General features: G+C 39.5%; 1 protein-coding gene across 2 annotated transcripts; it reads left to right on the forward strand.

Annotated features, from left to right (window-relative positions):
• Positions 1-172: 172 nt before the first annotated feature.
• On the forward strand, positions 173-6,407 carry CHCHD7 (coiled-coil-helix-coiled-coil-helix domain containing 7). 2 transcript variants are annotated; one of them, XM_023750979.1, is made up of 5 exons: positions 179-308; positions 1,324-1,381; positions 3,208-3,277; positions 5,168-5,266; positions 6,251-6,407. In XM_023750979.1, the coding sequence occupies exons 3-5, from the start codon at positions 3,224-3,226 to the stop codon at positions 6,353-6,355; spliced, it is 258 nt and encodes an 85-aa protein (XP_023606747.1). In that variant the 5' UTR covers positions 179-308; positions 1,324-1,381; positions 3,208-3,223; the 3' UTR covers positions 6,356-6,407. The 2 variants fall into 2 exon arrangements, with proteins under 2 accessions (XP_006085353.2, XP_023606747.1); XM_006085291.3 differs by lacking the exon at positions 1,324-1,381 and having other exon boundaries at positions 173-308.
• Positions 6,408-13,934: the final 7,527 nt, after the last annotated feature.

Genomic DNA, 13,934 nt, shown 5'->3' on the forward strand with positions numbered 1-13,934 from the left:
CACGGATGCGGGTTCTCTTCGGGTCGGTGGGACGAGGTAAGTGGACTTCGTGGCCCGGTCCACCCCCGAACTTTTCTCCGAGCCTTCTTTCCAGACTTTTGAAGGCGTGATCGACCTGCACCTACTCCAAGTTTCCTTCGTAGGTCTCGCCCCACTGCCCCTTCGACACCGTAGAAGGTGGAAGCAAGGATGGGTTCACCTGTGACCCGCTCGTCCACGTTCGACGGACGGGCTGCATCGCGGAAGGCAGCGAGGGTCTCGGGCTTGCATCCCTCCGGCTTCTCCATTCGATTGCCCGCCTCCCCCCGGTATGCCACCCTGACTTCCTGACCCTGTCTCTCTGCACCCAGCGGTGGGTGACGGGCTTGAGGTCCTCACAGGACATTTCCCAGCTCCCAGCGAGTTGCATCCGCGCGTTGTCAGAACCACAGAGCCTGCCTTGGCTCTGACCAGCCAAGGGCCCTTCCCCCGTCCCTTTCAAAGCTACTTGGAGAGTGGGGATGTGATGGGAAGGAAATCAAATACTTTTGAAGACAGGCTGCCCTTTAGGGGAGATTTTAGAGTTGTTCCTCAAATATGCTTGTGAGGCCCTTCCTTCAACTCGTTGGTTTTCTTTCTGGCAGGTAGAGCTGGGTAACTTTTGTCTGGTACCTGCAGACAGTAAGTAGACGAGGCCTCTCCCTAGCGGAACACTTGATCTTGCCCTTCAGCCCGCTCCTCACTGTAAATGGACATTTCTAGTTGACACGTGAGGGATTTATGCAAAGAAGGTGCCATTCGGAAGTCCAGACTTAGACGGACGTGTGTTTAGAATTCGGAGAGGAAAGGAAAGGAAATGGGAATAAACTCATGCTGCAGACTTAATTCGGGTACATGTGATGTCATCTAGGTGTTATTTCTAAAGAACCCCTAATGATGATGACAAAATGGAGAGTAGGACGCTTTCACATAAGGCATGCAACCTGACTTTTGTCTGCGTCTGATCGTTGTTGAGATTATGTCCGAGGAATGTGAACAGCTAAGCAGAGGTCTGTGTTCCCACACCAGAGGATAGATGTCAACAGCAAGGCTGTGCATTTAGTACCATCATTTCCTCTAGGAAGTCAAGCCTGGAAAAGAATTGTGTTCAGTAGACGAAGACACTTCTAGATATATTCGAACAACATCTTGAATATCCCTTTTGCCAAGATGTTTTTGTTAGCCAGTTATATTCATGTACTGTTCTATGAAAATCATAAAAAAAAAAAAAAGGATTGCATCGTGGGTACGAATAGTTAAAGGACCCCAGAATGACTAAACTTTTTTCCATCCTTCTTTGCAAAGGTTGGTCTCTTTTAGCCTGGACAGCCTGATCATTCCATAATCGAAGAAACCGAGCTAGGTGACTCTTGATTGAGAATACCTCCACTTTTCAGGAGCTTGTGGGGTTTGATTATTTTTCCTGAATGTATTTTTTTTTAACATGATATATTTTTTTGATGGTCCCATCTTGGACAATGAAAGTAGAAACCATTTCATACAAAAATTCTGACCTCTGTCTGGTTATACTGACTTAGTTTTTTATTCTGTGGCATTTTGTAGGTCATACTACATTATTTGCTGTCTTTTCCTAGAACAGGTTTCAGGAATATAAATTAAGTCAGCTCTTTAAACTTAGTGCAGACGATTTAAAAATATTTGTAGTCCAGCCTGTGTGGCGCAGTGGTTGAGCACTGACCTATGAACCAGGAGGTTACTGTTCCATTCCTGGTCGGGGCACATGCCTGGGTTGTGGGCTCAATCCCCAGTAGGGGGCATGCAGGAGGCAGCCAATCAAGGATTCTGTCTCATCATTGATATTCCTATCTCTCCATCTCCCGTCCTCTCTGAAATCAATAAAAATATATTTGAAAAAAAATATATGTAGGTGGTTCATCCATGGTATACAATATATTGAAACAAAATCACTTTGAAATATTGTTTTTATAATTTTTTCTTTTAGTTCCTATGACATGTCTTTGAAGATAATAGGCATACCAACTTCAGTTGAACTCATTTATAGAAAGCAATTGTTGTGGGATATAGTTGACATGCCAATTATATGAGTATATGATTTGGCTGGGAATAACTAATTGGCTCTTAGGGAACTGTTATCACTTTTAATCAATAAAGACTTCTGCAGGCTGTATCTGGAAGGTTTGAGTTGAAAGATTAATGAATGACAGTAGCGTTCCCTGATTCCTTCAACCCAGAAGTATCGATTAAATATAAGATAATGCTGGAAGTCAGGTTTCAACTTTTTAAAAGAAAACTTTTTGAAATGTCAACTAAGCAATAACTTTGTTTTTTGGTATATTGGCACGTCAAGGGTCCCAGGTTTGATTCCGGTCAAGGGCATGTACCTTGGTTGCGGGCACATACCCAGTGGGGAGTGTGCAGGAGGCAGTTGATCGATGTTTCTCTCTCATCTATGTTTCTAACTCTCTATCCCTCTCCCTTACTCTCTGTAAAAAATCAATAAAATATATTTAAAAAAAAAACACAAAAAAACAAAAAACTTTTTGAAATGTCAACTAAGCAATAACTTTGTTTTTTGGTATATTGGCACTGCAGTGCTGGCCACAGAATAGGCATCCATGTTCTTTAGTTAACAAATGTTTTTGCTGAAGTTGGGTTATACGAAATTATTCCACATTTATTTTGTATGCTAATCCTTTATATAATAAAGAACTAATATGCTAATTGGACCGAACTGCAGAACGACCATCCGGATGACCTTCCGGATGAAGCCGAGGCTGCGAGGGCCAAGCCCCTTGCATGACGAATTTCATGCATCGGGCCTCTAGTCAATGTATAATAAGGAAGTAACTGTTAGAGTGCATGCTGTATTCTTAGGTTTTGTTAGTATAATTAATTGCTTAACCTTTAGAAATAAGAATAAACTAAAATTGAATGCTAGCTGAATTATCTTTCTTTTTGGACTTTATAATCAAATTTCAATAGATGTATTTAAATATCGCCTTTGCGCTGAGGCACCATGGCAATGCAAAGGAAAAACATATCCAAGTCTTTTTTTTTTTTCAAAATACATAGGCTGTAGGAAGTTTCTCATTAGATAATCAATATGCCAGAAGTAATTTTCAAGCACTTATGGGGCTAATGAGATTTATTGATTTGTTTTATGTCATCCACTATATAACTCTTTTCCCCAACATTTCCTCCCTTCAGTAAGAAGACTGTTAGGATGCCAATGGTAGCACGAAGACTGAGAGATCCTGACATAAATCCTTGCTTGTTGGTAAGGTGGTTTGCTTTTAATTTTCATGAGTGTTAAGTTGGGAAAACAGGCTTCTTCTTATTTTGTGGGCATCTGTTTTCTTCAGTTCTTTTTAAAAAAATGTGTTTCTCTATTTGCTTTTTAATTTTAATGGGATTTTTTTAAATAAAGAACTTTTATATTTCCTACTCAGAAATCCAGTAAATATTCACTTCAATCTTTTTCTACTCTGTCAATTATTGTTTTTTAATTAATTTACTTATTTTTATTAAAGTATAATTGACATATATTAGTTTCAAGTGTACAACATAGTTATTCAACATTTATATACCTTATGATGTGGTAACCACAATATGTCAAATATAACCATTTGTCACCATAAGTTATTATTGACTGTATTCCCTGTGCTATACATTACATCCCTGTCATTTATTTTATAACCAGAAGTTTGTACTTTCACCTTTTTCACCCATCCCGAGCCCCCCTTCTTTTGGCAACCATAAGTTTGTTCTCTGTATCTAGCAATCTATTTCTGTTTTCTGCCATTTTTTAAAAGTTATTTCTGTACAAAAAATATTTCTAACCAGTGTATCCTTATTTTACTAGAGCATTTTTAGATATGCATAATTTAGCTAACAAAGATTTATCTTCTTTAAGTTTTCCATATTTATATAATATGCAAGCATTTAATCATCACTATAATGTTAAACAGGCATATGTAACACTGAGGAAAATTTTTAGTCCAAACATGGAAAGTTGGAAAGTACGATATTTTTAAATTGTCACTGAAATTTATGTTTTAATAGCAATAATTTCATCATGTCCTTGAGACCACCTGGCTGAGAGAAAGGGGCTGATATAGAATTAGTCTATTAAACTCTAAAGGTTTTCACAAAGGTATATAAACAAAATGCTTTGTTGAATAATAAGCTTTGTTGGCATTTATTTGGTATGACTATCAATACTTACTTCTGGTTTTGTCACCCTGGAATAATGTAATCATCAGACTAGTGCTATGAAAATGATATTCCCTAATCCTATATGGATTTTCCAAATATACACATGCATTAATTATTTGACCTAGAAATTTAGATTTGTTCTGTATATTATGTTTTCAATTGCTTTATTAAGTCTCTTTAGATAGGATATATTTCTTAGATCCATTAAGCAAATTACCTACCCGTTTAGTTAAAGCTTTCCTTTAGGTAGTGACCTCTTAGAATCATACCTTTTTCTTTGAAGTTTGTTATCCAATCTACTTCCAGTTCAGACAGCTTGAATTTCATTCCCAAATGGCAGCTACCCTCCTTTGAACTCATAGCCCTGTGTTGCTCACTTTAGTTTTGAAGTGATCTTAATGATATTAAAATTGCTTACATGATAGTGTATTTACTTGCATAATGATAGCAAAAATACACTGAGATGAATGGTGTTAATTTAAGTTACCTTGATGTAGACCGGTTATTAGCATTTACTTAGGATCTCAAAACTAGCATTAACATCAAACATTCAAGTCAAAGTCAGAACTGGAAAAAGCAGGAGAGCTGCCCTCTGAGTCAAGAGACGATTTTGCATCTAGCTGTGCTGCAGTGATTCTGAACACGTCGCACCTGCCACAGCTTCTTTGTTAAACGGTTAGTGGGTTAAATGACCTCAGTCAGTGCTTTGGCTCAAATTCCCGTGATTATATATTAAAAAAACTGACCCAGACTACAAAAAGGAAGATGTCTGCCCTGTGCAGAATGACTGCTTGGGAGAGTTGGAAAAATAATTCAGTTTTTGTTCATTACAACAAACAAAAAGAAACTATTTCATATTAGCTGCTTTGTGGAGGAAGCATCTTCAGAAGTTCTTTGGGTTTTTTTAGATCCTATTCCACCTCTTAAATGATGCCTATCTTACATATTTAAGGAATCTGATGCTTCTACCAGATGTATGGATGAAAATAACTATGACAGGGAAATGTGTTCCATTTACTTCTTGAAGTACAAAAACTGCCGAAAGTTCTGGGTAAGTCTAGTGAGGTTAGATGAGATGGTCTAACTCATCTGTTAGGCTTGAATCTGAAGCCTGAAATTAATCAGTACCCACAATCCTTCCTTTGGGGTGGCTGTAGGGAAACTTCACCTTTCCACTTTGTCCTCAGTGTGTTATTTTAGCTCAGTGGTTCCCAAACTTATTTGGCCTACCGCCCCCTTTACAGAAAAAATATTACTCAGCCCCTGGAAATTAATTTTTTTTAAATTTTAATAGCAGTTACTCATCGCCCCCAAATGCACCTGTGGCCATCACCGCCCCCTCCCCCCCCCCTGGATCACTGCAGCACCTACCAGGGGGTGGTAGCGCCCACTTTGGGAATCACTGTTTTAGCTTAAATAATCCTTGAGAGTTCTTAGTTGCCTCATCCTACTCCAAGGTATAAGGATGCATGCAGTTCTAATATAGGTGGGTCTTCCTAGGTGTGTAAGTATCTGCAGCCTTAAAACAATAACCTTGTTATAATTTTATTTCTCTTGGAGATGAACAGAATGGATAATTTGTCTTGTCATAACACATATTAGGCTTCCATTTCTGCCTCCTGCTCTCCCACTGCCACCCAGGATAGTTTAAATGGTCCAATTTTTCTGGAGACATTGGTATGCAATTTCTGTTTCTCTGGGCACTAGGTCCAGCTGCTTCATTTCTCTCTGCTAAATTAACTGATGGTTTCATTGAAGGACTGTACCCTTGTGCTCTTGTAGTTAAACAGCATGTCCCCATCCCAGCTACCGTTAACGTAGTCCTGTGGGAATAGTCACCTCTACTTAATTCTTAATAGTTTGAAACTTAATCTGAACTCTTACAATTAGTTTTTTGGGTTTTCTTTTTAACCTATTTTTTTTTTTTAATTTCCTTTTTGGGGAAGCAATAGCAAATTACTGGAAAATAATTAGCAGTTAATACATGACTGAATTTGGTTTCTTCTTCTTTTTTTTTTTTTTTTCCTATATGCAGAATTCTGTCATGGTGCAGAGAAGACAGAATGGAGTGAAGCCACCTATGCCAACAGCAGCAGAAAGAAATGAAATCTTGGGAGCAATGGGAAAGATGCCCTATTGAATGTTTGCATTAAAATGATTTAACTCAAAAGGAGATAAATATTTTTAATAAATGATTACTGTAATCTTTTAAGACCGTACAAACCTTACCCAGACAGATCTTGTATTCTGTAAGGGGAGACAAACTTGAGCGAGCCATGTGTCCTTTGTGTTTGCTCTCAGTGCCATGATGACAGTGTGCCACTGTCAGAGCTCACAGTACTTCCTGGAATACGGGAGTGTTAGGAAAGGCTACACGCGGAGCTGGGCTTTTCCTCTGAGTCTCGAAAGAAAAGTAGAGTATTAGAAAGTAAAGACTTAATGCGGTGAAAAGAAGGCAGTATTTCATGTGAGCAACAACATGCTAGAAGGAAAGCTCGAGACAAATTCAGAGTTGTCTGTCCACTGTCCCACCTGAGTTTAAGGCCGGTAGAGGAGTAATGGAAGAGGTGACTGAGTGGCCTCAAATCCGAGGCTCATTACTAAGATCTCTATCCTTACTTCACTCACTTATCTTGGTTTAAATTAGGTCAGTGCATTCGCTAGGCAGGAAGCAGGGCTGCAGGAAGGTTGCCTTAAGTAAATGGCATGCAAAAGAACTGGCTTGCTTGCTTTAAGGAAAGGTATGGTTAAAGGACTCTGTGACTAAAATCCATAAATATTGGACAACCTTCTGAAGGCATAGTATTCTTGAACTATGGTAGTGGGGCCGGAAACGTGATTCTCTTAGAAGTAGGATTTTTATTTTCAGGATGCAGTGGGCAGGGAAGGGTATGGGGTTTATCAGGTGAACACAACACTGGGATGAAACTAGAGCTCAACTTCACTTTATGATATAAAAACAATTCATAAGCCTATTGAGAAAGACAAGTATCATATGATCTCACTTAGGTGTGGAATCTAATGAACAAAATAAACTGATGAACAAAATAGATCCAGAGACATGGAAGCATGCAACAGACTGATGCATCTCAGAGGGAAGCGGGGTGAAGGAGGAGAGATTAACCAAAGAACTTACATGCATATATGCATAACCCATGGACACATATAATAGTGTGTTGAAAGCCTGCGAGGGTCAGGAGCTGGGTGGAGGTGGTCAATGGAGGACAAAAAAGGGACATCTGTAATACTTTCAACAACAAAAATTTTAAAAAATATTCAGTATAGTGATGAATGGATTGCATAGCAGCTCTCATACCCTCCACTTTTAAAAATCCAGTTTGCTTCATTTATAGAGTAGTTTTATAAAAGACATTTAATAATGGAAAATCAACAAAAACAAATAGTTTGTGTCCCTTTTCTTCAGGTGGCCCATGATCATCAAAGAGTATAATTTTAATGGCTGCTCACAACAAACTATCCATCTGATTGGTCTTTGTCCAAAATTCAGCTCGGCTGTTTTTAAGCCATAGAGGATCGTCACTGGTACATGTGATTCTATTTGAGTACAATGTGATTTCATTTTGAGTAAAGTTGTATTTGAAATTCTGAGTTGTTTCAGAAATTCTTTGATTTGTATTGATGACTCTCAGAGTGATGGATTAAAATAAGACCTGACAAGAAATTAATAAATACTTGAGTGAGAAGCATTTCAGAACTTTTAAGCATGCTTGTTTAAGGATTTGGAATTTAATGTCACCTCTTTCAATGTACATACCAATATCGACACTCATCCTGTAGCTATTTGTCCTGGCATAGTTCTTTTTAAAAATAGCAACTGCATTCAGATACAATTCATATGTAAGTCACCTACTTAAAGTGTATAATACAGTGGTTTTTAATATATTGACAATGTTGTGCAGCCTTCACCACAACGGTTTTAGAACACATTTATCACCCCAGAAGGAAACCCTGTACCCATTAGCACACATTCTTCATTTCCCCCCTAACACCACATTTCTTCCCCAAAACATAGGCAACTACTTACCTATTTTCTTTCTCTGGACACTTATATATAAGTGGGATCATACAATATGTGGTCTTTTGTGACTGGCCTCTTTCACTTAGCCTCTTATCAAGGTTCATTCATGTTGCCTGCATCAGTACTTTATTCTTTTTTATTACTAAGTAACATTCCATTGCATGGATATACCACATTTTATTTATTGATTCATCAGTGGATGGGTATTTGAGTTGTTTCCACTGTTTGGCTAAATATGGGTCATGCCGTTTCCTAAAGATTTGTGTACACCTTTTTGTGTGGACATCATTTCTTTTTGGATATATGCCTGGGAGTTGAATTGCTGGGTTGTAAAGGTAACCATATTTAACCTTTTGAGGAACTGACCAAGTATTTTCCAAAGTGGCAGCACCATTTTACAGTTTATGAGAGTTTCAATCTCTACACATCTTCATTAGCACTTATTGTCTGTCTTTGACTACAACCATTCTAGTGCGTGTGAACTGGCATCTCATTGTGGTTGTAGATTTGCATTTCCCTGATGGCGAATGAGGTTGAACATCTTTTCATGTGCATATTGGCTACTTGTACATATTCTCTGGAGAAATGTTCATTCAGATCCTTTGTCCATTTTTAAATTGGATTGTGTATCTTCATTATTGAGTCCTAGGTATACTAGATACAAGTCTCATCAGATACATGGTTTGCAGGTTTTTTTTCTCTCGAATTCTTTGGGTTGTATCTTCACTTTATAGTGTCCTTTGAAACACACATGCTTTTAATTTTTTAAAATATATTTATATTGATTTCAGAGAGGAAGAGAGAGAGAATCATTGATCACCTGCCTCCTGAGAGAGAATCATTGATCACCTGCCTCCTGCTGGGGACTGAGCACGCAACCTGGGCATGTGCCCTTGACCGGAATTGAAGCTGGGACCCTTCACTCTGCTCTCTATCCACTGAGCCAAACCAGCTACGGACAGGCTTTTAATATTTAAAAGATATGTTTTTTTATTATTATTTTTAAAGAGAGGAAAGGAGAGGGAGAGAGAGAAACACCAACACTGATTGGCTGCCTCCTGCATGCACCCTGCTGGGGATCAAGCCTGCAACCCCCGCATGTGCCCTGAACCAGAGACATCCTGGCGCATAGGTCGATGCTCAACTACTGAGCGCACCTGCCAGGCCAAAGGCTTTTAATTTTGATGAAGTCCCATTTGTTTTTTCCTTTTGCTTTTGGTGTCACATCTAAGAAAGCATTGCCCAGTTCAAGGTTACAAAGGTTTACACACATGTTTTCTTCTAAGAGTTTTGTGGTTCTAAGCTCTTATATTTGGGTCTTCGATCCATTTTGAATTAATTTTTGTATGTGGTATGAAGTAGAAGCCCCGCTTCATTCCTTTGTATCTGGCTATCCAGTTGTCCCAGCACCTTTTGTGGAGAAGACTGCTTTCCCCTCTTGAATTGTCTTGTCACTCTTGTTGGAAATCAATGGCTTGTATTTGTGAGAGTTTACTTCTGGGCTTTCAGTTCTATTCCATTGATAGATATGCCTATCCTTATGCTGGCACCACACTGTCTTGATTACTGTAGCTTTGTAGCAACGCAAATCTCTTTGATGCTTGGTTACTATAAAAATGTTTCCTATAAAGTGCTTTTAATAACAAACTAATTATTTGGGTGTTTTTGATCAGCAAACCTTTACCATCTAATCATAATATGGCTCCACAAAGCTGTTAAATTTTAAAGTAGTCTACAGTAATCCCCTACTTCCTTCTTTGCATCTTTACACATACCCTGATAACTTCAGTATACACGGCTTGTAACCAGGTTGTTCAACATCTCATTTCATCACTTTGGAGGGGGAGAATCCCAGGGGTTTCCCTTGTCAGCACTGTCAAATTTGCCACGATCGTATTTCTCGCTTCAAGATTCTACTTTGGGAGAGGAGAAGCTAATTAACCTGATAAATTAATTGTGTTAGGATGTTAGTGAGTGCCGTGAAAAATTTTGGGTTTAGGCAAGCCTTTGATATTAACTATCAACTAAAAATATAGGTAGAAGGCATCTTACCATGTTCACATGCATCTCCCTGTTGTAGAAAGCATCTCAGATTCTCCAAGCCATGGGGAATGTGGCACACTGTGTAGTGTGTAACAGCAATCCTTCGGAGAATTTGAAAGCTGGAGGATATAAACAATAGTATTCATGGTTATATCCATAACCCGCGTATGCTTTTACTGTGAAAGAAATGTTCAACAAATGTGAATGTGTTTTAGGAGGGATAGCTTTTAAAATTGGACAAATTGAGAACCATGCAGGTTCAAACAATGCAAAAGGCTCTACAATGTAAACAAGTCTTCCCAGAAGCAGCCAATGTTGAGTTTTCAAAATTTTCCGTGCATACTGGTATGCAAACATACCTATATATGTATTTGCTGGTTTTGCACAAAAGGGCCACCATAGTGCATGATCAGGAGGTACCTTGCTTTTTTCACTTAGTGATACAGTTTGGGATAATTCTCCATCAATGATTATAGATTGATTGCATTCTTTCAGTGGCTACAGTTCTCCACTGCTTAGACATTCCATCATTGAATACAGTCTCCCCCTGATGGGTTTGCTATTAGAAACAAAATTGCTATAAGCATCTTTATGTACGCTCTTTGTTCCTGTTTTTATCTATATGATTAATTTCTCAGAGTGCAGTTTGTAGGTTCAAGGTTACAGCATCTGAAAATTTGTAGATATTGAAAAATCACCCCCCACTCCTCCATTTGGAGCACACAAACTTTTACTCCCATCAACAAAGCCTATCGGTGTATCTTTTCACACCCTCAGTCCCACTGGGATACTTTAAAACTCTTTCATCCTTACAATTGATGAGTGAGAAAAGGAATGAGTGTTTTTATTTCCTTTGCTCGTTTTTAAAAGACTGTTGGTGTGAATAATTTTGGGAACTCTTCGAATATTAAGAGAATTAGCTCTTTGTCAGATATATTTTTTATATTTTGCTTTGTCTTTTAACTTTTATTTCTGTGCAGTGTTTTACCTTTTTAATGTAATTAAATGGGCCAATCTTTTTGTTTCTGGTTTCTGGTGCTTCAAACATGTTAAATGAATCCAAATACAAGTCCTGCGATTACAGTTCAATTCTGCTCAACAAATATTTGCCAAGTGCTAGGCTAACTGGTGTGGAGGAGCATGGATGAATAAGTCACCATCTGGCTCTTAAAGAACTTCCCCTGCCCTGCATGCAAGAATGAAAGGAGCACCACAGTTAAGACCAAGAGCAAACTGCTAAGTGGATAAATAGCCTTAATTAACCCAAAGGGGCACATACAGGAGGTGCATTTGAGGACTAGTCTTTCCTGACTAAAACCAGAGAATAGGAAGGAAGGTCTCAGGAGAAAGAAAATCTCAACAGGTAGAATAGGTCCACATTATGAAGGGACTTTAAGCTTTATTCTAAACACAAAGGAAAGCTTTGAAGGGTTTTGAGATGGAGAGGGTCAAATCCAATTTAGAAGGATTATTCTGGAGGCATTGAGGCAGAGAGGTTACTACAATGATCCTGGATCACTGCAACTGAAGAAAGTGTTTCCCCCGTAAATTCTTGCCCCACTCCAGTTCTTCATACTGCCGCCAGGTGACTCTTTCTAAAATGCAAATACAGCAATTTCCCTCCTTACATTCTCTAGACCTGCTCACTACCAAAGAATAACATCCAAATTCCTTCCCTTAGGGTACAGGGTCCTTTAAGATCTGGGGACATTTACAAAGGGAGCAGGCTTGAGGAAGTTGGGGAGGGGTTTGGTTTTGGATACAAGACCCAGTCTCTGTCCTCAAGGACCTTCAATTTCAGTGAGGGAGACGGACATGAAAATATCTGACTGTGTTCGTTCTAATCACAGTGATTTCATGCCACACTCACCATTCCCTGAGCACACCCTATCTTCTCAACCGGCATAGCTGTCCCTCAAGTGCTGCAGTTCAAATCTGACATCTCTTTTCAGGCTCAGTTCACATGTAATTTCTCTGAAGCCTTTCCAGTATCCCCAGTCAGAATTCACCTCACTTCTTCTTCGTTCCCCTTTGGTTCTCCTGTGGCATAGCTGGATGGTAAAATTAGGCAAATAAAGTCACCTGCACATTCTTTTCATTTTTCACCTTCTGTTTTAATTTTGCGGAAGAGAAATGTCGCTTACGTGCCAAATGTTCTTTGTTCCGATAAGGACACCAAGACCGGTGGACTTGTTTTGCTTTTCAGTTACAAACACAATAATACTTTTCGTTCACAGGTTCCAACATTGTGAATGATTTCTGCTCTCATTAGGCTGTGTCAGACAGCGCCCGGCAGCCTCGAGACTGTGGAGTGGTCAGTGTGAGGTCTGCAGCCAGGCTGCCTGGGAGCTGGTTGGCTTTCTCCCAGGGCGGCTGGGCTCTTCCTCTGACAACTGGATGGAGCTATTGCACAACAAAATGCAGTCTGTTTCAGGATACTGACTTGCTTCTAGGAAAACTCTTCAGTTACGTTTAAAAATCCACTTGCCTATAAAAACTTTACGAAAGGGACCTAGGTCTCTGGACCCAGTTTTTTTTCTGTTTTATCACTCTGGTTACAGACCACAAATAAACGGGTTTGGGACCAACTCAGATTCCGCCACCCGTTGTCATAGTCCTCTCAAAGAAACTAAAAGAAAGTAAGGGTCACTTCAGAGCATCGTCCTTCAGTATTGGTAGGATGAGGGAAATGGGGCAAGTTGCAAAAGTTTAGGCAAAGGGAAGAGAGAGGAACTGATAGAAAATGACAAGAGAAAAAAAACAAGAGAGTGGGCCAATGGCTGCTGGGTGCTGGCTGTGGATTGCAGTGAGCACTCAAGAATAAAAGACCAGTCACGTGAAAATAAAGGTTCCAGTGCCAGAACCTGAACCAAAAAGTCCCGCCTAATGCACTGAAGTAAAACATGACCTGATATATCCGCAGATAGCATTGCATTTGGAGTTAAATATCTGCAGTTGAGTTCTGGCTATGGAACTTACTGCCTGTAGAATCTTTTTCTTTTTTTTAAATTGATTTCAGAGAGGAAGGGAGAAGAAGAGAGAGATAGAAACATCAATGATGAGAGAGAACCATCGATTGGCTGCCTCCTGCACGCCCCACACTGGGGATCGAGCCCACAACCCTGCACGTGTCCCTGACGGGAATCGAACCTGGGACCCTTCAGTCCGCAGGCTCTAGCCACTGAGCCAAACCAGTTAGGCCTGCCTGAAGATTCTTGAGTAAACTGCTTAATCTTTTAGAGCCTTTCTTTGCTACTGTGACATATGTACTTTTAAAAAATACCCTAACTAGCCCTAGCTGGTTTGGCTCAGTGGATAGAGCGTCGGCCTGCGGACTGAAGGGTCCAGGTTAGATTCTGGTCAAGGGCACATGCCCGGATTGCAGGCTCGATCCCCAGGTAGGGGGCGTGCAGGAGGCAGCCGATCAATGATTCTCTCTCATCATTGATGTGTCTATCTCTCCCTCTCCCTTTCTCTCTGAAATCAACAAAAATATATTTAATTAAATAAAATAAAAATGCCCTAACTATCCTGTAGGTGGTTGTGCACCCCAAAGAAGGCTTCAGGTGTGTGTCGTGCAGGTAGATTTCATTAATATAGGAAATGCCTCTATGTAAATAGATATTGAACTTATTTC

This window comes from Myotis lucifugus, unplaced genomic scaffold (assembly GCF_000147115.1).
Source record: "Myotis lucifugus unplaced genomic scaffold, Myoluc2.0 scaffold_17, whole genome shotgun sequence".
Lineage (NCBI taxonomy): Eukaryota > Metazoa > Chordata > Mammalia > Chiroptera > Vespertilionidae > Myotis > Myotis lucifugus.